At 40.0% G+C, this 27,997-nt stretch overlaps 1 protein-coding gene and 1 pseudogene across 5 annotated transcripts in view; both read left to right on the forward strand.

Moving 5' to 3' along the window:
- The window catches only part of iars1 (isoleucyl-tRNA synthetase 1), a 177,456-nt gene that overhangs the window by 67,283 nt on the left and 82,176 nt on the right, over positions 1 to 27,997 (forward strand). For all 5 annotated transcript variants that reach the window (XR_011357488.1, XM_069937263.1, XM_069937264.1 and 2 more), the window contains 4 exons: positions 9,434 to 9,532; positions 20,869 to 20,995; positions 23,432 to 23,505; positions 24,285 to 24,479. Coding sequence is in view for 4 of the 5 variants with exons in the window: in XM_069937263.1 (XP_069793364.1) it covers positions 9,434 to 9,532; positions 20,869 to 20,995; positions 23,432 to 23,505; positions 24,285 to 24,479 (495 nt within the window). In the remaining variant the exon portion in view is untranslated. The remainder of the gene's footprint in view (positions 1 to 9,433; positions 9,533 to 20,868; positions 20,996 to 23,431; positions 23,506 to 24,284; positions 24,480 to 27,997) is intronic.
- On the forward strand, positions 6,483 to 6,579 carry LOC138765610 (U6 spliceosomal RNA; annotated as a pseudogene).

Genomic DNA, 27,997 nt, shown 5'->3' on the forward strand with positions numbered 1-27,997 from the left:
AGTCACGTGGTATGAGAGAGAGATAAGAACACAAGCAGGAGAACAAAGGAAACGGGAGAATAAAGACACTCAGAAGTTTACCTAATAAACTTGTGTTTAATGTTTTATTAACTTCACATTTCGGGCCACAAATGTGACATTGGCGACGAGGATGAAAGAAGCTTGAAGAAAATTAAAGACTAAACAAGATTACAGAGGATTACAGACAACTTCAAGGTGATAAAGATTTTCTCTGTGACTCAGTACTTTTGGGGCTGGAATATTTCCTCATGGCTGGTGCAAACAGTGACTTTCTAATGCATAGTGGAATTGCTCATTTTGACCCAACGGGTGATGCAAGCACTGTAAGTGTAAAGTGGAAGGCATGGCTGGAAGAATTTGAATCCTACGCCGACAGTCGTGGCCTATTTCTAGATACCAGTACAGTTGAACAAAAAGCGCAGAGTAGGGCGTTACTTCTTTTCACTGCAGGACCCTCAGTTCGGGAAACATTTAAGACACTTTTGAATACTGGAAGAAAGGATGAGTACCGGAAAGCGGTAGATGCATTAAATGCACACTATGTAGTGACACCGAATGCTACATTTCAACGCCATTTGTTTCGGAGAACGAGACAAGAAGATGGCCAGACAATTGCTCAGTACATGACGAGACTACGCCAGCTAGCTGTTGGATGCAATTACATGCCAGCTGATTTGGACAACCAATTATTGGATCAAGTCGTACAGCACTGCAGATCAGATAAACTCAGAAGACGTCTACTGGAAAGAGGGAGTGAGTTGGAACTCACCGATGCTTTAACCATTGCTGCTGCATTAGAGGCTGTTGAAGGGCAATTTCATACCATGACCCTGAAAGACAACTCAAGCCAGCAAATTAAGAGGCTCTCACATCGCCATAATCAGCCAAGATATACGTTGACACAGGACGTGGAGTGTTATCGATGTGGAAACCGAGGTCACTTTGGAAAAGACCCATATTGCCCGGCCAAAGGCAAAGTTTGCAGAAAGTGTGGAGGTAAGGACCATTTTGCAAAGAAGTGCAAAAGCAAGTCCAATGCAGACCAGAAGAGGAAGAGTACAACTTCCAAAGGCAAAGCCTGGGGGAAAGGAAAGTATCCTGGAAAGAAAGATACCATTCGCCAGATAGACGGTGACGATGATGATACCCAGGAGGAACAGAGTTGTTACCAATTTACGTTGAATGAAGTACATCATGAGAAAGTCCCAGTGATCATTGGTGGAGTGACAGTTCAGGTCATTGTAGACTCAGGCAGTGACAGTAATGTGATTGATCGACATTTATGGGAGAAGTTGAAAAGGAAAAAGATCATCTGTACCTCAAAGAAGTGTTCCAAGAAACTGTATCCATACACAGCAACAAAGCCATTGCAGACCATTGGATGTTTTACTGCAACTGTTGAAGCTGGAGATAAGTGCACCGAAGCAGAGTTTATGGTCATAGAAGAGAGGGGAGAACCATTGCTGAGTAGAAGCACAGCGCAAGACCTGGCAATACTTCATATTGGAGCTTGTGTCAATTCAATTCAGTCATACGAGGATATGAAGCAAGAATTCCCCGCAGTCTTCCAAGGAGTAGGAAAGCTGAAAGGTCGACAATTGAAGCTAGCGGTAGATGAAACGGTCAAACCTAAGGCACAACCAATGCGCCGAACTCCGTTTGGACTTCGTGGGAAAGTCAAAGCCAAAATTAAAGAATTGATCGAACAAGACATTATTGAACCGGTGGAACATTCAACACAATGGGTCAGTCCCGTAGTGATTGTGCCCAAACCAAAGGGTGACATAAGACTATATGTTGACATGAGAATGGCCAATGAAGCTATGATTAGAGAACGACACCCTATACCAACGGTGGAGGAAATACTTCAAGAACTAACTACCAGTAAGATATTCTCAAAAATTGATCTGAAATGGGGCTATCATCAATTAGAGCTGGATCCAGGTTCCCGAGATGTAACTACATTTGTGACTCACTGTGGATTGTATCGTTACAAGAGACTATCATTTGAAATTAATGCAGCTTCGGAGATCTAACAGTATGAAATCCATCGAGTGATCCAAGGCATTCCTGGAGTTGCCAACATTTCTGACGACATCATAGTCCATGCACCAACGAAGGAAGAGCATGACAAACGGTTGAGGCGTGTACTATCTTGACTACAGGAGGCAGGCCTTACCGTGAATGGAAATAAGTGCCAGTTCGGTGTGTCAAAAATGGACTTCATGGGACACAGACTTACATGGAAAGGACTAAACCCTGCAGAGGCCAAGGTGAAAACTATTGCAGAGGCACGTGCACCTCAGAACGCAACAGAGGTGAGGAGTTTCCTGGGATTGGTTAATTTTTGTGCAAAGTTCATTCCTAATTTCGCTACAGTGGCAGAACCACTAAGGAAACTAACCAGGAAAGGTGTACCATTTCATTTTGGATCTGAGCAGAAGAAAGCGTTCACAGCGCTGAAGCAAAGCCTGACAGATGCAAAAACTCTTGGATATTACGATCCGGCGGCATCAACCAAAGTCATAGCGGATGCCAGCCCGGTTGGTTTAGGAGCCGTGTTTGTCCAGATGCATGATGGAGGACCACGAATCATTGCCTATGCCAGCAGATCGTTATCAGATGTGGAAAGAAGATACTCTCAGACGGAGAAAGAAGCACTCGGATTTGTATGGGCCTGTGAGAGGTTCCATGCATATTTATATGGCATTGAATTTGAACTCATCACAGATCATAAGCCATTAGAGGTGATCTATGCACCTAGATCCAAACCATGTGCCAGAATAGAGAGATGGGTACTCAGACTACAACCCTACAAATATAAAGTAATCCACATTGCAGGGAAAGCAAACATTGCAGATCCACTGTCCAGATTGGTGAAAGATGGAGGAGCACAATCCAAGTCAGAATTGGGAACAGAAACAGGGAGCTTTGTACGCTTCGTAGCTATTCAGTCGACACCGAAAGCTGTGACTACGAAGGAAGTCGAGAGAGAGAGAATTCGAACATGATCCAGAACTCATGGAAGTAAGAGAATGCATACAGAGTGGACAATGGGACAAGTGTACTCACAGGCTTACATTCCCATTAGAGACGAACTTTGTTGCATCAGACAGTGTGTATTAAGAGGTTGCAGATTGGTGATACCGCAAAGATTGAGACCGAAGATCGTATCCTTAGCGCATGAAGGACACCTAGGCATTGTTAGTACCAAGCAAAACCTCAGGACCAAGTTATGGTGGCCAGGTTGTGATAAAGACACAGAGAAATTTGTTAAAACTTGTCACGGATGTCAAATCACAAGTAGGAGTAATCCGCCAGAACCGATCCGGAGTACGCAACTTCCGACAGGACCATGGATCGACATAGCTGTTGATTTTCTTGGACCTTTACCGACGGGTGAATCAATTATGGTAGTGATAGATTACTACAGCAGAAACTATGAGTACGTGGTGTTGAAGTCCACAACCACTGAAAAAACAATACAAGCGTTAGCAGAGATATTCGCAAGATATGGATTACCTGTTACATTATACTCTGACAATGGTCCACAATTCATTTCAGAGACATTTGCGGAATACATGAGGACCACAGGTATCCACCATCATAAAGTAACTCCGAAATGGCCGCAAGCCAATGGAGAAGTAGAGAGACAAAATCAGTCCATTGAAAAACGATTGAGAATTCCACACGCAGAAGGACAAAATTGGCGAGAAGCATTGCTATCTTATGTGGCTGTCTATCGAGCAACGACTCATGCAACCACTGGAAAAAGTCCTGCAGAAGCATTTTTTGGGAGAAAAATCCGCACAAAAATGCCAGAAATAAAGGAAATCTGAGACGACCAGGAGATGAGGGACCACGATGCAGAAAAGAACGGTGCAGCAAAGCTGTACACAGATTCGAAACGTGGAGCCAAGTACTCAGACATCATGCCAGGAGATAATATTCTAGTGAGGCATGAAACTGGTGGTAAGCTAGACACACCTTATTACCATCAACCCTATACTGTCGTATCCAGAAGTGGCAGTATGGTGACAGTCAAGTCTCCGACTGGAGTCCTGTATAAGAGAAATGTATCAAGTGTAAAAAGGTACCAGTCCAGAGATACATCGAGCGAAGAGGTTGAAAGGCCAATACGAGATGCTGAAACTGAGAGACCTGATGATGTTCCAGAGGCAGTTACCAGCACTACTGATGAAGTGACTAGAGCGCCAGAAACACCCGAAGCTGTGGTGAGCAGTATTGCCGACGCCGAGAGTGAACAACTGAGAAGCGACGACAATATCGCAGGCAGGCCGAAACGAAACCGGAAAGTGCCCAAACGATACGAAGACTTTGTGCCATAGTTTTAATAAGAACTTTGGGACAGTATTTTAATCCTATATCATAAAGTGCATGTATGAGTGCAGTAGGAAGTAAATTTTATGTAGTTGAGTTATAGTATTACCATTAGTTACGATGTTTGTATGTTTCCGAGGGATATTGGTAAGTGAAGGTAAAGTTTATTTCTGATTAAAGGAGGGATGTCATGATAATGAATATGTATGAGATATACCGGAAGTCACGTGGTATGAGAGAGAGATAAGAACTCAAGCAGGAGAACAATGGAAACGGGAGAATAAAGACACTCAGAAGTTTACCTAATAAACTTGTGTTTAATGTTTTATTAACTTCACATTTCGGACCACAAATGTGACATGCATAACAGGGTTTTTCACTATAATTTTAACACCCAAAATTTAATTTAAAAAAAAATACAAAACAAAACTATCAAAAAAGTGAAATTAGTAGGAAAAGTGTATAGTGCTGTAGTTTTAATCTTTTCCATAGGTTGTAAATGATCCTCAACGGACGAAATGGAAGATAAATATTGAACTATTATTTTTATTTTCCATGTCAGTTTATTAATAAATTTAAATCTTGTGCTATTGGTCCTGCACATGTTCAAATGTTAAATCATTCAGCTGCTAAGGGAGAAGTGGAAGTGGTGCATGACAGTTAATTAGATATAATGTTAACTGGGTGTTAATGTACAATGAAAAAACAAGAAACCATTTTAGGATGAAATTGAAGCTGAGTTTTGAGTTATCTTCAGATTATTATTGGTTTGTTCCTATATTGTGATTTTATTACTTTTTAAACTGGTGATGATCACCCTGCTTTGATTTGTTCTGACATTCTTAAATTACTAATCCAATGGAAGAATGAATAAACTAAAATCAATTACATGATTGTGATAAGATGTATGACTTTTCCTTGAAATTAGGATTTTCCTCTCCAAATTTCCTAGTAAGTTTGTTCCAAAATTTATTGACAAAATAATTTGAATGTTCTGCAAGAAGCTTAAAAGAGATTGTAGAACCATAGAAATGGTCAGTAAATACCATACATTCACATAAATTAATTGGATCAATATCAGCATGACTTTAACCATAGAATTCCTAACTGAAAATTATTTCATGGTCCTGAACGTAACAACACAGTAAATTGTTTGAGTTATAATAAAAACACTGAAATGCTGGAGGAACACAGCCGATTTTTTCAGTCTCTTTAGGAGACAAAGATATTTTGCTGATATTTCAGGCCTGAGCTCTTGAAGGAATAAGCCAGAAGTCTGGATTCTCCCCCATTGTTTAAATTCTGAGATTTCCTGTTTCTGGCTCATTCTGCTTATTCCGTGAAGAAGGGCTCAGGTCTGAAACGTCGGCATTATATCTCTGAATCCTACGGATGTGGAAAAAAAAACTGGCTGAGTTCCTCCAACATTTTAGTACGTTTTTACTATAATCACAACACCAGCAGACTTTCATGTTTCACTCTGCGTTATAAACAGGGCTTGTATCAGGTGTACGTCGGAGGGCAATTTAAATTCAGGCTTGTGTCACCAAATTTTGCTTGTGACATAAGGGTGCACAAGGTCATGTTTCACTAATAATATCACACTAGTGCCACTCAAAATAGGCTCTCATCCCCTACACTATATTTTCCCCACAGAGGGATTACATTTCTAGAAAACCTAAAATTACAATTTTATGTAACATGAACCCTTGACAAAAATTGATATTTGTTGTTTAACATTTTGTGTTCATTATGTTTACTCACATACATTTTGTAAGAATTATTTTTTTCTTTTGTATCATTTTTTCATGGGGATTTATGAAATCCATAATGGCAAAAATTTACATTACACAAACTGCCATGTAGATATACTGTAATTGTTCTGTCAGGGTTCAGTCAATCAAGGATCATTTCCAAAATTATTTGGAGGTTGAGTGGAGCTTTCATAATGATGCTTACATTTACAGGTTCTTTCTGCAACTTTTCAAACGAACTTGAAAGGAGTGAGTTTTTTTTCTTCTTCAGTGTAATGTAGAGTCCAGAGGAGCAGGAATGATCTCATCCTTCCTGAGTTCAAATGTGAAAACCTGTCTGAGGATTGCTACCATCAATACAACTGACTAATAAAGCAACACATGTACTAACACTGGAATGATATGGAGAAGATGGCCCCTGAGCAAGGATGGCGAGCAAATCTTTGAAGTGTTCTATTTTTTTTTTGCCTGCCTGAAACTTGCTCGTCTTCCAGCACAGTGGGGTGTCAGTGAAGGTATGCTGCCAACCAGCACATTGCAAGCTGTAGGAATACATGCTGAAGGATTCACAGAAACTTGGTACATTTGACTCAAAGGTTTTGTAGGGTAGGACCACTTTTTAGGGTCTTTCCTTTACCAGGCATTGAGGGGCTAAGTCTGGTGGGGTGCTATAGTATAATTAATAGCTAACATTGCAATATACAAAATCTATATGCAAATATGACAATAGAAAAAGACTGCACTATTTTCCTTTGTTTATTTTTTTTATAGTGGACAATTTAATTTTGATAAGAAAACTAACAGATCTGGAGAATAGTGGCCATCCAGCATATACCAAAATCTCACTGGAATTATTCCTATCAGTACCCAAGGACCAATTTCAAATATGCCATGGAATTCCATGAAATTCTATTTCAACCCCAAAATTCAGATGTGGAATTGTTTCTTCAATGGCACATGTAAACCATACAGTGCCAATTGTTACAGAATAAGTTAATACAATTATGGAATAAAATATATCTTATGGGGAAAGGTTAGATTGTGGGAGTTTAGGTATTAGTTTACATTCTAGAAGACACATTAACATTTCACAAAAGACATCTCACTTGGAATGCAAAAATTTGTGTTGATGGAGCCTTCATGTCTACCATTGACTTTACAGAAACCATGAAGAGTGGTGCCTGTGGAGACCACACAAGTAGGTGTTAATTGGACTGATTAATCCTTTAAACTGGTGTCAGCAATCCAAATTTCTGGTTGAAGTTTGCTGCTCTAAGAGAGGAAAAAAACAGGTCATTCTGTGGAGAGAGAGAGAGAGAGAGAGAGAGAGAGAGAGAGACACACACACAAACACACACACACTGTCAGTTGACTGCAGCAGTTGGTGTTCAGGTCTGCAAGTTTTCTAGACTTGCTGCAAGACCCCATTTCAAGATGGGCTTTGAGTTCTGAGTTCAGCCTATTCCAAACCCTTGTAGTCAATTACACAAGCCTTTGGCTGGTTACTTGGGGGAAAAAGAAGAACTCTCTGTGGTAACCTGGAAGAAGAGGGTATCTCTTGGGAAAAACCCACGAGCAGGCAAGTTTCTTTGGTAAGACACTGAAGTGGCTGATTGAAGGAGATCAATTTGTGTGTGTACAACGAGCAACAAATATCTCTCTGAAACCAACAAAGACCTTCTTGAGCAGTAACAATTTAAGTTGAAGCACCAGAGCCTGGTGAAGATTGTAAACGTTAAATTCTGTGCACAGTGTGGAAAATTGCCTGATACCAGAGAACTTGGAGAAGTGAAAAGTGAATGAATAGATAGTGAAACAAAGAACTTTCCTGAACACACACACACACATTACAAACACGTGCTTAGAATTAGAAGGGGATTAAGTTAAGTATTGATATTATGTATGAAGAAAATTAAAAATATTTTTGTCTGGGGGAATTTCTGTTGCTGCTGGTTTTTGGAGTCCTTTGGGCTCGTAACACAATCATTTTGCAAGCATCTCTCCCTCGTCAAATATTTGTAACCTATTTGTGAATAGAAAGTTTTAAAAAAAAATTTTTGTATTGCTCTTTGGATTTTAACAACTGAATGCTGGTAAAGTGACCTGAGCAATTTAGGTCATTCAGTCTAAATGAACTCTGGTATAAACCTTGGAAATTTATGATCAGGATTCCTGAAAGGAGGCAGTGCTTATCACATAGTTTGTGTAGTATCAAAGAGTATTTGAGACCAGAGAATATTATCACAATCTGTGAATAAGATAATTTGCATAATTTATTGTGACGAAAGGAACCCTATCTCTTGGACTTGCCATTTCAGTGCTCCATTTTCAAGATGTTATTGTTCATAGTTTATTCAATCTATGATCTGGAGTCGTGGTTGGCCATAATTCCTCAGATAATTATGATATGTAATATTGTTAGGGTTTTTTCTACCTTGTAGTATTGAACTCTAAATTTCAAGATAACACACTAATATATTTCTATTGCTCTTTAAAAGCCCAGACCTATTGACAATAGGTATGCAAAGTAATATGCAAAGTAGCTTTATTGAGTCCTGTGCAGCCATACTATATGAAATAAAATAGAAGAAACCATTCAAAATGGAATCAAAACATTTGAAACACAGACATTCTGTCAGGACTGTTCAATGGCAATCATCTTGGCAATATCCCACCTTGCCGAACCAGTAGTCAATAGTCAGGACTCTTCACGGTCACATCCTACACTGTGGAAATATGGTGAAGGCATCAACTTCCCATTTTTTCAGGTAGTGAGTTACAAATCTTTGATGATTTCTGTGTAAACTTTTTCTTATCTCCCTTCTAATTATTTTACCAATCTTTTCAAACCTATAGCAAGATCCCAATTACAAATTAAAATTAAATTATCTGGATTTAGTGGTAGATGAATTATTTTTTAAAAGTTATTTTTCTGAAATTGAACAATATGAACTTGACAGGTAATTTTTGCTGTTTTAAGTTAAGTGTGAGTAAGATTAAAATTTGGTGAGGACAAAGTTGTTTCCTTTAAATCAGTTAGTCACAACATTCTTTAGCAATGAGCTCAGTTAATTGAAATACTGTTAGATTTGTTGGATTATCTCGTATCCCTGACTTAGAGAATTACTTTATAACCTTTACCTTGAGAAAGCAATTGCTGGATTATCTTCAGAATGGCCTGGGTGATAAAGTATTGTTTTGTAAGATAGAATTGGGCTTGTTGTTGAGTTCTGTGTTTGTTGGTGAAAATTATAAATCAACAACTGTATTTTTAATTTGTCTCTCCAACCATTTCATGGGTTATTATCTCTTCATAGGTCAGACACTCCACTTATTTATAAAGCTGTTCCAAGTTGGTTTGTGCGAGTGGAACACATGGTGGACAAGCTCTTGGAGAATAATGACAAATGCTACTGGTAATTAATCAGCTAACTGAATAAAAATATTACATTGTGATATATTAATTTTGGTGCTTGATTTGTATTGCATCATACTGCTTGTTTTGATTAAAGTAGACATGTCCTGCGAGGAGAATGCCAAAAAGTAATTCATATGTACCCTTTGGTGCACTTAAAAGTTTTTATGGTGTTAGACATCCCTGCCATTGTCCCATTGTTACTCATGCGCAAATGAATTTTATTGTTCTTGTATTTAATTTTAATTTGCCAAACCTGACACAGATTCAAATCTATTTTCATTTTTTCAAGCATCAAAAATATAATCATTCTTGCAAATAAATATCTCCTCTAACTTTTCTAATTTGTAAAGAGTACTGTAAATGGAGAACGATCGAGCTGTGATGTTGTAATCCACTGCATTCAGTTGGTAAAGGTACCTGTAGTGCAATTTGGTAGGTAGTGTCAGACTCTGACTCGGTGACAATTAAGTAGTAGTGATTTTCCATCCAAATTGGTCTGGTGCATATTTTGGAGGTGACAATCCTCAAATCCGCTTGACTTTTTGTTTTTTTTTTTTTTTTTTTTTTTTTTTAAATTTTTTTTATTTTTCACACCATAAATCACATTAGCCATGATATACACTATTTCTTTTCACACATATACAGTGACTTTTTCTCCCCCCCCCCCCTTTCCTCCCAAACCACCCCCCCACCCCCCCCTCTCATCCATTTTAGGTATACAATCTAGGTTGCATTAAGCCAGTCAGACAATGTTGTCATTCAACCAAATTACACCAGAAATTCTACTGAGTCCATTCTTTTCTTTCCTTCTCCTTCCATCAACTTAGGTAATGTTTGTCCCCGGTAGGTTTTCGCTATTGTATTTAATGTAAGGCTCCTATACTTGTTCGAATATTTCAATGTTATTTCTTAACCAATATGTTATTTTTTCTAATGGAATACATTTATTCATTTAAATTTGGTAGTTTCTTCCTTTTAATTTGGTTATGTATTCCATTAATATTTAAAGACATATAGTTCAGCGTAGCCCTTTTATATTTTGTTTATCTTCTCTTTCCGTTTTTCCATCATTACCTTTCCTCCTTTTCCATTTCTGTTTTCTTATTTTCAACTCTTTATAAGACAACATTCCTACAACATCTAACATTTTCCTTATTCTCCTATTTCTATCTTATTTATCCCCAATCTCCCCTTCACCTCCTGAGTTGTCCTTTATCCCTTGTCGGACAACCACATCTCCCCTCTCCATTTGGATTTGCGAATCCACTCGCAAGCGTCAACTGATTTTGCAGTGACCGCTATTTCCCCCCACCCCGCCTCCCCCAGAAAAGATTTCACTTTTCATATGTCACAAAGGTCCCTCTTTTAATTCCCTCCTTATTCTCTCTATTCCATTACCTTCCCTTATTAATTCTTGTCTATACTATCCATATTTTCCTCTAAGTACAGATACATTCATGTATGCTCATTGTCTCTATTCACTCTTATACCTCTTTACCTGCATACATATCAATCGTGATCATTTTTACTCTCATTACCCGTCTTCATCCCTCAGTCTATTTTTGTCTTTACCCACATACATATCAGTCGTGATCATTTTAACTCTCATTACCCGTCTTCCTCCCTCAGTCTATTTTTGTAATTGTTCTGCAAATTTTCGTGCTTCTTCTGGATCCGCGAATAGTCTGTTTTGTTGTCCTGGAATAAATATTTTCAATACCGCTGGATGCTTTAGTATAAATTTATACCCTTTCTTCCATAAAATCGCCTTTGCTGTATTGAACTCTTTTCTCTTCTTTAGGAGTTCAAAACTTATATCTGGATAAATGAAGATTTTTTGTCCTTTATACTCCAGTGGTTTGTTGCCCTCTCTTACTTTTTCCATTGTCTTCTCCAGTACCTTTTCTCTTGTAGTATATCTTAGGAATTTTACTACAATAGATCTTGGTTTTTGTTGTGGTTGTGGTTTAGAGGCCAATACTCTATGTGCCCTTTCTATTTCCATTTCATGCTGTAGTTCTGGACATCCTAGGGTCTTAGGGATCCACTCTTTTATAAACTCCCTCATATTCTTGCCTTCTTCATCTTCCTTAAGGCCCACTATCTTTATGTTATTTCTTCTGTTATGGTTTTCCATTGTATCTATTTTTTGAGCTAGTAGTTCTTGTGTCTCTTTAGTTTTTTTATTAGATTCCTCCAATTTCTTTTTTAAGTCTTCTACCTCCATTTCTGCTGCTACTGCCCGCTCTTCCATCTTGTCCATTTTCTTTCCCATTTCTGTTAAGGTCATCTCCATTTTATTTATTTTCTCTTCTGTGTTGTTTATTCTTTTTCTTAAATCCTTAAATTCCTGTGTTTGCCATTCTCTAAATGATTCCATGTATCCTCTAATAAGAGCAAGTATATCCTTTACCTTGCCTCTCTTTTCTTCTTCTATTTCACCATACTCTTCCTCTTCTTCTTCCTCTGGGTTGGCCATCTGTTGTTTCTTTGCTGCCCTTTCCTCCTCTTCTATCTTGTTTCTATTGTCTTCTGTGGTCTCTTCTTGCTGCAGGTGTTCTGCAGCTGTCGTTGCCGGCTGTGGAGATCGACTCCCCAGCTGGTCCCCCCTCCCGTCGGTGTGTTTCTTTTCATTCGCATCGCGCATGCGCGAAACTTCGCGCATGCGCGGTTGCGCACTTTTGTTCGGCTCTGCGAGCCATTTTTGTAGTCCATTATTTACCGACCTGAGGGAGCGGGTTTCTCTCTCCGCAGCGGGCCTCTTCGGACAGGTAAGGCCTTCACCTTTTTCCTCCTTTGTCTTCTCTTCCTCTCTTCTTACCGTTGCTTTCGACTTTTCTTTTTTTGTCGCCATCTTCTTTCCACCTTTATACTCACTTTTCTGTAACTTTTATTTCTGTGCCTTTGTGTTTTCTCTTGTTTTTCCCGACTTTTCTGGAGAGGGCTGGAGTTCACCGTCCGGCCACTACTCCATCACGTGACTCCTCCCGCTTGACTTTTTGTTGATGCAGGTTCTGGATTTGAGATAATCTTCAAGCAGCAGTTGAAAAATCAGTGCTCACAATTTTTCATCATTTTCTAATGATGATGCTTTGCGTGTCCTCAATGATGAAATTAATGGGATCCCAGTTATCTTTTTTTAAAAGTATTGAGCACATTGTGATGGCACTTATCCTTTCAGTCTGCAAAAAAGGAAGACATTCTAATGTTTAAACCAAATTTAATCCCAAATTTCCACAAGTAAGGCCAACCATTTATTTTGGTCAACTAACTTTTCTATTAATCTGCCTGAAGAAGAAACTCATCTTCTTTAAAGATCTTATTGTATGAAGCAAATATTGAACTTCAACACAAAGGTTGGTAATACATCAACGGGATGGCATAGCTGCTCTGACATGGCTCCAGTGATCCAAGTTTGATCTTGACCTGAGTCTCTGAAAGGACTGAAGGGGATGTTTGGAATTGTCATAGATTTGATGTGCCTAATGGCCATCTCCTTTGTCATATGAATATATGAAATGTGAAATTACTCTTTAGATAGGAATTTTTACAGTAAGCTTTTGGATAGGAAAAGGAGTAGCAGGATATGGGCTGAAAGTCGCCAAAAGGAATGGTACGGTTAGCATGGGTGAGTTGGCTGAAGGCCTTGTTTCTGTGCTTGTGCTATAGAGCTCTACAGTGCTGATTGGACCGTAAGATTTTGAATTCCCTCTGTTAAACATAGAATGATAGAACATTACAGCACAGAAACAGGCCCCTTCAGCCCTTCTAATCTGTGACTAACCAATTGTTTTTTGCCTAGTCCCACCAAATTGCACCAGCGCCCATAGCCCTCCATACCTCTTCCATCCATGTACCTGTCCAAGTTCTTCTTAAATGTTAGAATTAAGCCCACATTCACCACTTCAGCTGGTAGCTCATTCCATACTCCCACCATTCTCTGTGTGAAGAAAATTTCCCCTCCTGTTCCCCTAAACTTTTTCCCTTTCACTTTTAACCCATGTCCTCTGGTTTGTATCTCACCTACATTCAGATGTAAAAGCCCTACCTATCCTCCTCATGACTTTAAATACCTCCATCAAATTTCCTCTTGTTCTTCTACGCACTAAGGAATAAAGTTCTAACCTGTTTAATCTTTCCCTGAAACTCAGTTCCTAAAGTTTGGGCAACATCCTAGTAAATCTCTGCATTCTTTCTATCTTATTTATATCTTGTGAAGTTAGGTGACACAATACTCCAAATTTGGCCTCAACACTTTGATTTATGAAGGGCAATATACCAAAAGCTCTACAACCCTATCCATCTGTGATGCCACTTTAAGGGAATTATACATCTGTATTCCCAGATTCCTCTCTTCTATCTCACTCCTCAGTACCTTACCATTTATCGCATATGTCCTTTCTTGTCCTTTCAAAATGCAACACCTCACACTTGTCTGTATTAAATTTCATCTGCCATTTTTCAGCCCATTTTTCCACAGATCCATATCATTCTGCAGGCTTAGAAAACCTTCATCACTGTCCATAACAACTCTAATCAGTGTTATCTGCAAACTTGCTGATCCAATTTACCACATTATTATCCAGTTCATTGATACAGATGACAAACCACAATAGCCCCAGCACCGATCCCTAAGTCACACCATTAGTCACAGGCCTCCAGTCTGAGAAGCAATCATACACCACTACTCTCTGTCTTCTCCCGTCCATCCGTTGTCAAATGCAGTTCACTACTTCTCCATGAATACCTAGCGTCTGAATCTTCCTGACTAACCTCCCATGCAGGAAATTTCTTCACTTTTTTTCACTTTAAGCCTTACCTTTTCCCCCTGACTCAATTTCTGCTCCAGTTTCTCCTTGCATGGCTTAATGTTCAATTGCATTCCTGTAAATTACATTGGGATGTTCAATGTATTAAAGGTGGTTTTCTTGACAGATCTCTTCTACTTCTGTTCTTCTCGCTACTACAACTTCCTGCTTGTGAATAATATTCCCGGTGCTTAACCAATGTTTTATCTAACTTAGTGATTCCCAAAGTGGGTGCTACGGCCACCCCCTACCCCCCCAACACCATGGTTAGTGGAAAGATCCAAGGGGATGGTGAGGAAAAAGGGGACAGCGAGGAAAAAGGGGACGGTGAGGAAGAAGGGGGTGTTCTGAACCTTTAGTCTTGAACCTTATTCAATTTGCTGCAAATTTTAATGAAGAAGCCAGTGCAGTAATTTTCTGGCCAGACTTGGGGTGGAGGTAGTGAGCAAAATAAATGATGACAAGATATTCTTGTGAGAGCTGGCCTCGGTGGCAAACATGTCATACTGGTGTCACTACCTCCTCTCAGCGTTGCCACTAATCCCACTTCTCAGTGCCACCACTAACCCCCCCCCACAGCGCCACTGCTATCTCCCCCCTCAGCGCCACCACCACCCCTCAGCACTGCCACAGCCACTAAACCCCTCCCATTCTGGTGCTGCCACTAACCACCCGACCCCCACCCCAGTGCCTTTGTATGGGATGTGCTCGGGATGTGTCCTGGATGCCAAGAGGGTGGTAGCCTGTAAAAATTTGGAAACCACTAATTAACTGCATTGACTTCCCGACTTGTACATCTATCCTATCCACCCGTTTCTCTACTTTTAGGAGCTATGGATTTGCTCTGAAGGTTTCTGATATTGACTGAACATATCCTACCAGAATTTGACTTCCCAAAGTTCATTACTTCATGGTTGTGGCTGAAATTACATTTGCTACTGCGCTGCCCACCCTTTCCTGCCATGTCCCTGGACAACCTTCTCTGCTATCAACAGCCACCAATTTTCACATTGTCTGCAAACTCACTAATCAACCACCTACATTCTTAACCAAATCATTTCTACATATTACAAACAACAAATTATCAACACTGATTCTACTGGCATACCACTAGTTACAGAATTCTCATTAGAAAAACAGCCCCCCACAACTATCCTCTACCAGCAAGCCAATTTTGAATCCATTTTGCTAGACATGGTCTTGGATCCCATGTGTATTAATCTTCTGGATCTTCTTCAAAAGTCTGATGAGAAATACAAGAATTTCAGATGCTGGAATCTTGAGCAAATCATAGGAAGGTGCAATGATTTAGTCGAGCAAAGAGCATCCATGGAGAGAAGTCTCCTAGAGAATTGGGTAGCTCTCTCTAATGTTCCACTGCAGATTGTTGTCTGAATATGGTAATACTCTGTAGACGAATCCCGCTAAAAGTCTTTTTGTATTGAGTTATTTTCACGACGGTGCTGTGTTGTTATCTCCATTAGGCATGGTGGCTTCCTGAAGTAACATCTTTTTGCCTTTTCACATCAATTAAGTTAAATGTGTACAGCTTGCATTGGTTTCTTCTAGGAGATGCAAACTGGTGTTTTGAAGTAATTTTTAATAATATGCAAAAAACATCTGTTGAATCCCTATAATCAAGTGGGTCATTGTGACCTTGACAGTCTCATTTAGGTAATATGGATTATTGACAGACAACGATTTGCTTTTCATTGAAGTAAAAAAGCTTAGTCAACAAGGAAACATTTTACTAAGTAGGTGGTGTTAGAGCAAAAGGTCAGTGATAAATAACTGCATTAGAAAATTAACTTTGAAAATGATGAAGCAAGAAAATGATGATAGGCTGGAAACAAAACCATTAGTGATTTTAATTATGTGAAAAGTTGCTGATAAATTGTGATTAACGTATATTTGGGCAGTGGGACAAGGTCTGTCAGAGTAGGGCTCTGGCAGCTGGGCAGGGGGACATCAGAGGGTGGATTCCGTGGCTGTCAGAGTGCGTTGTGCTGTGAAATTTATCTACTAGACCAGGGGTCAGCAACCTTCAGCGTTAAAAGAGCCATTTGGGCCTTTTTCCCACCAAATAAAACCCATCTGGAGCCGCAAAACCTCTGATCCCTATAATGAAGAAAACATTGCATATATAGTTTCATAACACTTATGCTATGTATATAAGGACTTTAATTTGTTACATTTATGAAATAAAGGAACTACAAACAGAAAACGACTGACATTTTATTTCTGTTCGTAACAAAGCAAAACAACAAATTCTTATGGACTCTTTAATAAAAAAAGACACTGGCACATATAAGTTTCAAATAAAATACACAATGCGGGCCTGTTTGAGTCCATCCCTTATTTGTGGAATTTTGGAAAAAAAAGAATTATTTGCTTTAATTAAAAAAACCAAACAAAAAAATGCCAGTTTGTATTTTATTCTGAAGGTTGCCGTCATCTGTTAATTTCCTCAGTCGCGTACTAGAGCAGTCAACCGTCAACCTAAATATAAAACAACTACATCAGTTCAGGGTCCAATATAAAATTATATATTTGGAAAATAATAACTCATGAAATTATTTCTTTCACCTGGTTAACGTGACTTCTTCTGAACCTCACTGCATAGCTGATCAATATCTTCACACGGGATTGCATGCTATTATCCATGAGGCGCGAGTGACGTTTGCTTTTTATGTAGTTCATGCTGGAGAAAATCTGCTCGCATAAGTGTGTGGATCCAAAGATCGACAGGACTCCGAATGCATATTTTTTCATGTTCATATCAGTGTTGGAATTGAATTCCATGTTTCGAACACAAGTTTGTCCGGTTTGGGGAGGTTTTCAATTTCACTCCATTTGGGCTTCTGAGCAAGAATGGCCTTCTGACGAGCTAAATCTTCAAGATCAGCTGTCAAGCTTTTGAACTTATACACCCATAAGTCTTCTTCAGCTATATCAGCCAGTTTGATCTCAAGATCAGGTTGACTTACATCTGTAAATAAAGTCGTATTCAAGAGGGATAAATTGATGTTTAGGGGAGTGACAGGGAAGGACAAAGTGTTTTTTACATCTCTGAACTCACAGACTTTTTTCCCAAACGCAGTTTGCATTGCAATGATTGCATGCTGTAAATGCTCGTAAGTGATCTGATTGTGTGCTTCTTTGAACTCTCTGAAAGATGGGAAGTGAGACAGTGTACCTCTCTTGTACATCTCTAGCAAACACTGTCATCTTGTGCTCAAACACTAAAACCTCCTCCAGCATATGCAGATCTGAGCCTCCTTTCCCCTGAAGACTTTTGTTCAGCATATTAAGGTGCGCTGTCATATCCACCATGAAGTGCGGCTTTTTCAACCAATCTGGCTGTTTTCACTCCAGAAGGTGAGCCCTTTGCTTTCCAGGAAAGTTTTTACAAGCTCCAGACACGCAGCAAACTGCTTCAGCACCTTCCTTGGGACAGCGACTGGACTTTGTTGTGCAGCAGGAGCTCAGAATATGTGCTATCAACTTCTTCCAATAATGAACAGAACTGCGGTGATTTAATCCTTTTGCCATTTTGTTCACTATCTGTATAACAAGATTCATCACTTCTGTGCATTCCGGAGGAAACATTTTGAGTGCACAATGCCTCTTGATGCAGAATGCAGTGAAAGGTCAGCAGTTTTCTATCTAGCGACTTCTGAAGTAAAGTCACAAACCCCTTCTGTGCTCCTGTCATGCTTGGTGCCCCATCAGTAACCACTGACACCAAGTAGGTGGCGTTTATTTCTTTAGTCTTTAAACAATCTAACACAGTCTCACAGATGTCCCCCCTCCCCCCCCGTCCCCGTGTTTGGCCTTTAAGTGATATCAACTCAAAGATTTCTTCCTGTGGCCCAGCAGAGTTCACATATCTGCATAATAGTGCTATTTGCTGAATATCACTTGCATCTTTTGATTCGTCACAGGCGAGTGAGTATGCTGGAGCCAAATTAATGTCCCTAATTGATTGACTGGTGATATTTGCTGCCATTTTTATGGACCTGTCCTTGACAGTCTTTGCAGAGACTGGCATATCTCTGATTTTCTGAACAATTTCACTCTTGTTTTTGAAGTCCGAGAATAGATGCTCTGATATCTTGATAAACGATTCTTTTATATATTCCCCATCTGAGCCTGGCTATCTCCCGAACTGCTACAAAACTAGCAAAAGTACTTGAATTTGTAGATTTCATCCACTTCTTCAAAGTATTTTTACTCTGATCAGCTTTCCGCAGCAGTTCCGAAACTGCTCTTTTCCTTTCATCTCCAGATGGGTATTTTTCAACAAAAGCTGTGTGTTCATTCTGGAAATGTCTTTCAACATTTGATTTTTTGTTGCTTGCTAATTTCTCACCACATATTAAGCAGACAGGTAAGCCAGCTTTGTCAGCAGTGAAAGCAAATGAATCTGTCCATGAAGCATTAAATGTTCTATTTTCATCAGAAACTATTCTTTTTTTGGATTTATCCATGGCTAGCTTACCAGAGGTTGAAAATTCAAAACAAGTCACTTGTTGGGTGGCAACAGGTGAACCATACAGTGGTATCAACCACTACAGTGCTGTGATGCAAATTTTGATCGGCAAAATATTGCAACACATTTTATTTTAATGTTACAATATCACCTTAATCTCCAAAATAATAATTATTACGTTGATAAAAATAACTAATTTTTAAAAAAATAAAATAGCCATTTACTGTATTCACATTATTTTTTCAAAGCCACAGGGAGCCACAGCAGAGGGATGAAAGAACCGCATGTGGCTCCGAAGCCACAGGTTTCAGACCCCTGTGTGAGACTGACGCAATGTCACTAATCACATCTGGTAGGACTGGTTGTCATTTCACACCGCCAGAAGGCAATTGGTGAGTTAACTCAGCCGGGCTCTCAACTCTGCTCAGAGCAGAATTGAGAGCCTGGTTGAAATTGACTCACCCTACCTGGTTATTTCTTTTCACAACCGCACGATTCCCGCGATTTGACCCTCCAATTTGGAGGGTTAACTCACGTATATGATGATGTGAAAAAAGGCCTAAAGTTTCTGGTTGGAACCTTTTATCAAGTAGGAAAAGGTGATATCCAGTATATTGAGAAAAAAAGTAGAGTGAAAGCTGGGGAGGGGCTAAGAAGTGATATTGGACAAAAAGTCAGAAAGATGGAGAAGGAAGTGGACGGAACAACCTGAAACATTGACTGTCCATTTTATCATCTCTACCTATGGATGCAGCCTGATCCTCACATTTCCTCCAGCTTATCATTGTTTCCTAATCAGACAATCTGACTTGAACAGGACTGACTCTCTGTTGATGCACAAGTATTTTCAGTAGGTTAGTGGTTTGAATTTACATTAGATTTCAACTCATTGTCATGTGAATTGATTCCACAAGATGGAACCATTTAAAGGTAAACAAGAAAATCTGCAGATGCTGGGGTCTGACACATGGCACAAAGTGCTGGAGAAATTCAACAGACTATGCAGCAGCCATAGGAAGTAATAAAGGTTAACCAACTTTTTGGCCCTGAGTCCTTCATCAGGAATTTTTAAAAAATCACTGGTAAATGACTTAATAAAAAGGTGAGGGGAAGGGGAGGAGCTCAGGGGAATAGGTAAGGTGTAATAGGTGGATATGGGTGGGAAGGTAGAATTAAAAGAAAGCTGAGGTGATGGTGGAGAGGACAGAGACAGAGGATCAGGAAGAAGAGAGACATGGGCCAGGGGTTAGCACATATTGGAGAAGTAAATGTTAATGCTGTATGGTTGGAGACTGCCAAGATGGAATAAAGATGTTGTTCCTCCAATTTGCAGGAGGCCTTGGTTTGGCCATATCTTAAGCCATCCACCCGCAAATACTAGTTTCATTTTGTGGGCTTGAAACGAAAACAGCTAAATGTAAAATATTATTATGATTTCTCATGCCAATCTCCATAAATGGAATATGAACTTTGTAGAATGCTGAATGATAGTGGTATTCAAAACAAATTAAATTTTGCCTGTTAAAATGAATTACTCATGACCCCTCCTTCTGTTTGATTATGGGCAACAAAGTGTAGATTTTTTAAAATGGGGGTAAAAGTTGATTTTGATGTCAAACCATTACTTGAACCCTCTGATCACTGCATAGTTGAGGGTGTATATTAAACCTATTTAGCACTGCACTATTCACCTGGACTCTGAATGACCAATTCCTTTGAACAAAGAACTTGACTTTGCATTTTTGCTTTGGTTTCTAATCACCACGTGATCTGCTCCTTCTACTTCTGTAATATCTACAGCCTCACTGCCCTCTGGGTGACGTAACTGCCAAGCCCACTTTAAAATGCAATCTATTTCCACATTCTGCTGCTCATCACATTTACCAATTATTGCAATGAATTCAAGGCTACATGCTGAAATCTATTGAGACCTACTTGAATTGGTGACCTTTTGGCAGGACCGTCAAAATATTAAAGATATTAAAAGGAAGTACATTACTTGAATTCAATTGCATTCATAATTCTCATGCACAGGGTTCCAGAATTTGTCAGAGAAAAAAGATTTGGGAATTGGTTGAAAGATGCACGTGATTGGGCCATTTCTCGAAAAAGATATTGGGGAACACCTATTCCTTTGTGGGTTAGTGAAGACTTTGAGGAGGTGAGTAATGGAGTGAATAAGCAATGAAAATAATAATTCAGATCTTAAACTGGTTCTAAAATAATATATTTTGGAGAAATAGTAGAATTGTGGTTGTCAGATATACTTATGACTAGCATAAAAGTAATGCAGTATCTTTATTTAAGTTGAATGGGTTGAAATATGATTTTCTATGGTACTTGAATATAAATATTTTTTTAATTTTTTTTGTGTAGTCGCAAGGAGAGAAGTACAGAAGAAACTAAAACTTGACTGGTTCACAGGGAAAGAGGCTCATAAACTTTGAGCAGAGACCTAAGGGGACCAGAGCCAGAATAAAGTTGAGAATGGCTACTTTAGACTGTAGTCCTTCCCCACAGTACTCTCTCATTGCCTGCATCCCTCAGCATGTCCTCCTGCAGCTGGAATGTGCCAGTCAGCACCATTCTCACACTGACATTTCTGTGTACTGGAGGATCAATATATTTTTGGTGGATCAAAGGGTGTCTTTTAGAGAGTTGAAGGTCTTCCAGCAGTTCTGGGTGGGTGTGTGGGTTGGGGAGTGAGTGTGTGTCTGTATCTCCCCTGTCATGCTGCTGCTGGGGAAACCACAAGGACCCTTACATCCTTCATACACTCTTAGCGAATTTGCAAAGTGGGCGACTGTCTTCAGTCCACAAGTCATCTCACAACAATGTTCATGATGAATGATGTTGCGATTGTACAGAAAGGATCTCAACTGAAGGGTTCCTCTCATTGCCAACCAGGCCAAGTCCTAGTGCTTCTTCTTGAGCACTGGTGATGAGGCATTCCGCCAGATGACCTGAGCGGTCTGGTTAGGGAGCCATCCCACTGTTTCTATTGAGTCCTTGCCACTCAATGTCTGCAGAATACTCTGTGCTGACCACTGCCTGATTGCCTTGGAGTCAAAAGTATTTGGAAAAAAATTTCCATGAAGGATAGGTGGTATGGCGAAGTCCAGCTGACTGGGACGTTGCGTGGCAACAGGGCCAGGCCCATCCTTTGCAGCGCTTGGTAATTAAAAAAAAAAGACAGACAGCATGGTAACGGGCCATTTCGGCCCAAGAGTCCATGCCGCCCAATTTTTTTTACATCCAATGAACTTACAGCCCCCCTGCCCCAGTACATTTTGAACGTTGGGAGGAAACTGGAGCCCTCAGGGAAAACGCATACGGATACGGGGAGAACATACAAATTCCTTGCAGACAGTACGGGCATTGTGCTAACCACTACACCAACTGTGTCATCATACACTAGCCATGTCGCCACATTAGTGGCTCTTGGTGCCCTCGTACTTTGGTTCCACACACAGCCTGATGTAACCACACATGAAGGTAGTCATCAGTATGAGGGCCACATTGGGTATGCCCTTACCCCGTTATCTGCTTACTACATGGCGACTCTTTGGATCCTTTCCATCTTGGATCCCGATTTGAACAAGGAGATTACTGTGGTAACCACCAGGGCAGATGTGCCGTGTGCCATGTGCAACAAAAGACCAGTTCTCTCTTGTTTTTGAGAGGGAGCACTGTGCCCAGAGACACAATTTCTGGTGGATCTTTGCAATCTGTTCTGACCAATTTTTTGTTGCATGCTTGACAACACTAAACCAAATCCCCAACACCTTCAGATGGTCAGATTTGACTGTGAAGGGGGTGGTGGACTGGGCAGAGCAGCTACCAAAGAGCATTGCCTCACTCTTCTGGTTTTCCTTGGCATCCGATGTAGGCTCACTGGCTGCAGAAGATGATCAATCTGCAGACCGATTGTGTGTTTAAACAGAAGATGGCGACATAATCCATAAATGGAAGCTTTGACCAGAGTGCCTCCACTGCCTGGCCCTATCACTCTTCTTCCTGATGGATTCAGTAAAGGGGACTTCAAAGTGATATAGATATGCTAAATAACTGTGCAGCATGGCACATGGAATGAGTGGGAGAAAAAAATGTGAGGTGATCAAGTTTGGAGAACATTAACTAAAAGTAACATATTGCTAATGGCAAGAAAATGGGTTTTAATATTTAAAGGGAGCCTAGGTGCGCTTGTGCATGAATTGTTAAAAGCCAACACTACATTAATGTATATTTTGGTCTGTGAGTATTGCATGCACTGACATGCACTTAAGTTCCTTGATCAATTCAAGAAAAAAGGCATTTCTGCCAAAATGAGTCTAATAGGCACTATGCCTTGTGTAAAATTGATTAACAGTATTCTCAATTATGATGATTGTTTTTCATAAAAGGAGTTTTAAAATGGTCTATTGGTATGCTTTTTTTTTACATTGTATTCGTAGATCTGGATTGTATGCAGAATTTTACTGCTTGTTTTTCCACCAGGACTATTTATAATTAGAATTGCGCCATTAACTGTTGTTATGAAAATTAACTGATTCTGCAGACAGAATACTATTAACCTCTAAAGGCATCTTTTTGACAGGTGGTATGTGTGGGATCAATTGCAGATTTGGAAGAGCTGAGTGGAATCAAAATTGAAGATATTCATCGAGAGAGGTGAGTCATTTTACTTGAACTTGGTTTTGCCTTCTAAGATTTCACTGATACATTCTCAAAATTTATTGTTGAATTAACTAGATTTGACATTAATGCACAAAAAATTTTGAGGTAAAGTTTGGTGATATTATGAGATCCCCTCAATCTGCTGGTGAAACACAATGTGCCCAATGTTGTCTCAAAGGTAAGATTCTAGCATCAAGCAGCAATTCTCTGTCTCACCTCTTTATAGTGAGCATGTCCTCTCCATACTCTTGGATATGATGTAGGTTCATCACCCAAATGTTGACTCTCCCTCTGCCTCCATGGATCTTGCCTGACATACTGAATTCCTCGAGCAGGTTTTTTTTAATGCAATAGACTCTGTAGCATGACAAAAAAGGATGTCAATATCTACCTCTTTGCTTTCTCAAAGTTTCTATTGAAATTTTTCCGTAAACCAACATTTATTAAGACTGGCATCATCAGTATTGTGCTGTTACCAAGAGTTCATCATCTTTCCATAGATAAAGAAATGTTGTATGATTAATTTGACAACTTTCAATGTGTTTTTAAAAAAAGCAGTAATATTATTTATAGAATAAACTATCTTTAATGACCTTGAAACATCCCCAAATGCTTTATTGCTCATTAACTACTTTTAAAGTGCAATCTGTTGTACTGCAAAAAATGTATGGTTCCATGATTGGAATGCCTTTCTTCCAAAGTTTAATAATTGCTCATTTAAGGCTTAACTTTTTCAACTTCCTGATTGATACATTGATCACATATTTTTGCAGTGTGGATCATATTACAATCCCATCACGTTGTGGAAAAGGTGCATTGCGACGAGTTTCTGAGGTCTTTGATTGCTGGTTTGAAAGTGGAAGTATGCCTTATGCTCAAGTTCACTATCCCTTTGAAAACAGAAGAGAATTTGAGGACAGCTTCCCAGCAGATTTCATTGCTGAGGGAATTGATCAAACACGAGGATGGTAAAATGGAATTTTTCTTTCACTAATTTTATTATTTTCATTAGTTCACAATTGCATCAGTGCTTAACAAGGGAGTGTATGTACAATCAGCTATTTTCCTTCTTGATGTAAAGCTGGACTTGCTATTCCTGTACCAATACAATTTTTCATTTTGGCTAACTTGATGGTCTAAGATTCTATCAGACCCCCCTGTTAGGTCTGATTTGAATAAAATTCCCTGAAGATCTCATTGATCTCTTTTGGTTTACATGTGGTCCTGCCATTCCCAGTTTGTATTGCATTGATCGTCCTTAAGGCCTATTCTGCCCTCAGCTGCTAAGAGAGGATTTTATGGGCTCTCTCCCACAATTTGTAGTATTTTTGTTTTGACAGCATTATTGCCTTTTCCATGTTATAAGTTTGAAGTGTATTATATTTCATTTTCTTGTTTTCTAGAGCTCTGTAGTGGTCCTCTGAACCTAATTTTTGATAATCCTTTTCTAAATGAGTAATTTCTTGTTCCAATTTATCCACCTCCCTCATAAATTCTTTCTTCAATTGGTGTATCCAATTATCTGGCCTCTTAAATATGCTTTGAGGGTATCCCATAGGAGGAATTTATTTGGAGAAGATAAATTCTTATAAAATTACAAAACTCCAGCTTCTTTAACAGCAACACATTATGACACTATCTGTATGCTATATCCTGCTTATCTGGCATTTCTATTGTTACTGTCAGTGTGAATGATCTGAGAGAGGTCTCACCATGTTTTTAGCTTCCATGATCCTACCCTCTATATGGGCTGAAGCCAGGAAAAAGACAATTCTAGAATAGGAGTCATGTTGTTTTGAGTAGAAGGAATAATCCCTCTACCTTGGATGTTTCTGCCTCCACATGTCTATCAAATTCAGCTCCTTCATATAGCCAATGGTATCCCTCACCGCCTTTGTTTTAGCTATTTTCTTTATTGACTTATCTAAGATGAGATCCAGACAAAAATTAAAATCTTCCCCAATCAGGATGTTCTCCTTTCCTTCTGCCAATCTTAAGAAAGTGCTCTGCATGAACTTTTCGTCATCAAAGTTGGGGGCATATACTAGATAGGGTTCAGGATTCTGAATATATCTGACAGTGCACTATTAGAAATCTTCCTGTTTTGTCTATGGTCACATTCTGCATTCTCACTGGAACACTCTTCCTTATCAAAATTGCCACCCCCCCCCTCCCCATCCTTGCGTGCGAACTGAACGAGGAGGGTATTACCTGATCCACCCATCCCTTTTTAGCTTTTGGTGTTCCCGCTCTGTTAAATGTGTTTCTTGGAGAAAGGCCAGATCAACTCCCATTTAAAAAAAAAATACCAAGACTAGTTTCCTCTTTACCCCCACCATTCAAACCATTAACGTTAAAACTAACGTATTTTATGCTCTTGGTCATTGCCCCAGGAACCTCCAGATCTGTGTTCCCCCCATGCCTCCACCAACCCAAGTCCAACCTTATTCCTCCAGCCATTTGCTCCAGCCCGTTGGGCCTGTGACAAACCCTGAGAAAATAAAACAGAGACAAGGGCCAGAAGCCGCCGAGGGGTAAGTAAAAGAAATAAGATTCGACGAAAAGGAGAAAAAAAACAACATATGAAGACAACATAAAATACTACACCAAACTTTAGCCCCTTACCCATATACTTTCCCTTCCAACATCTAATTCTCACTAACCCTTCCTCCTCCCAACATCTGGTGACTTTACCCTCTATATCGTCACCATCTCCCTCATTTCTAAAGGCTGTGTATTTTGCACCCATCTGCTTCCCACACCCCTCACACCCTCCCAGACCATTTCCTTTTCACAAATTCACAATAGCATATTTATATCTCTAACAGTTGAATTTACTATTACTCTCTTGATAAGTAAGTATTTCCAAAAATGCACTCTTGTATACAACAAAATTACTAGCATTATTCATTTGGCACTACACCTGTATACATTATTTCTGACAGACTGGTAGATGCTTCACAAACTCCTGGGCCTCTTTGGCCCCTGTCAAAAATTTTCTTTTACCTTCTGATTTGCCGGGTACGTAAGGACACTTTCGTACTCTTTCTGCTTAGCCATCCTTTTTATTGGCTTGAATTATTTTCTTTGCTTGTCGAGGGTTGTGCTTGAATTAACTATGTCTGGGTAGAATAGAATCTTTTTTCCTTCCAGCTCCATCTCCACTCCCCCCCCCCCATCCTCACTTTCACACTAACTGCCGCTGCCTTAAAATTTCCTCATGATCCTGGTGAAGCGGACTGAGCATGGTTTTCTCCCTTCTCAGCCCTCCAGCAACCCCACAATCTTGATGGCATTCCTCCAGCTGTGATTTTCTAAGGTGTCAATCTTCTGCCACAGTCGTCTCCTTTCCGTCTCCCATGCAGTGACCTCAGTCTCTAATTTGTTAGTTCTCTCCTCAGTATTGGCAGTTCTATCTTCTAGTTCAGGTATCTTCCTGATAATCTAGTTAGAGCATTCTCCCATCTAACCATTTTGTTGTATAATTCTCCTGTCTTTTCCTTTAAATCCCTGGCCAGTCTCTCTCCCATTCTTCACATACCCTCCCCCTCTTGACAATGCCAGCTTGCTGCTACAGTGCATCCCAGGTTCTCCCTGTGATTCTCACTCGATGCTGCATCCTGCCTCCTGTTTGCGATCAGCCTCGCTAGGGTTGCCGCTGGAATCATCTCCCAACGCAGGGCTGAGGTCTTCTGCATCTCCAGGTGAATTGCTCCCACCACCCATCGTACTGCGCTCCCGGGCACACTTCGTTTGTTGACTTTTGGGTGACACACGCCATGTTCCAAAACTCGGATCCATCTATGGGCCCTTCATCTCCCGATGCTCGGCTGGAGACCACGCCATCTCTCCTCCCCAGGTTGGTTTCATCTCTCGCTGTCATCTTGGGCAAGTCTTGTTCATCCTTGGCAGGTCGGACATCCGTTGACGTGGCCTCCCTGGCCTGGACTTGATGTCATCACTTTGGCCTCCACCAGGTGGGCTCGATTGGATGCCAGTTGTTCCTCTCACATCGTTGGCTGCCTGAGGTTGATTGATGTTCTTTATTTGTTTTTGTCATTTTTTTTACTTCTTTGACTTTTGAGCCGTTTTTTATTCTTCTTGTCCAGCAGCTCTGGGGGTCGACACACCTCATCACGTGACCTCCTAGATAAATCTACTTTATTCTGTGAAATAATCTTATTTCCTTTAATTACCTCCTTCCTGTTGTTGTTCTTTGGTGCCAGATCTTCCTCTGGAGCCCTACTCTTCATTGTCCGGCACTGAGGTGGAAGTCTTCAACTTCTCCATGACTTGTGGTTTGTGCTTTGCTGTATTGTGCATGTGTGACTTCTAACAGAAGGGGGACACAGATTAAGTAGTTTCAAAAGAGAAGCCTACTTATGACTGTCTCTTTGAGAACCAGTACCAGGTTCTCCTCCGACACCATCTCTCTGTAGTTGGGGGTGAGTGACGCTGGTAGAGGGCCACTTGAAGATCTTAAATT

This window comes from Narcine bancroftii, chromosome 5 (assembly GCF_036971445.1).
Source record: "Narcine bancroftii isolate sNarBan1 chromosome 5, sNarBan1.hap1, whole genome shotgun sequence".
NCBI classification, from domain to species: Eukaryota; Metazoa; Chordata; class Chondrichthyes; order Torpediniformes; family Narcinidae; genus Narcine; species Narcine bancroftii.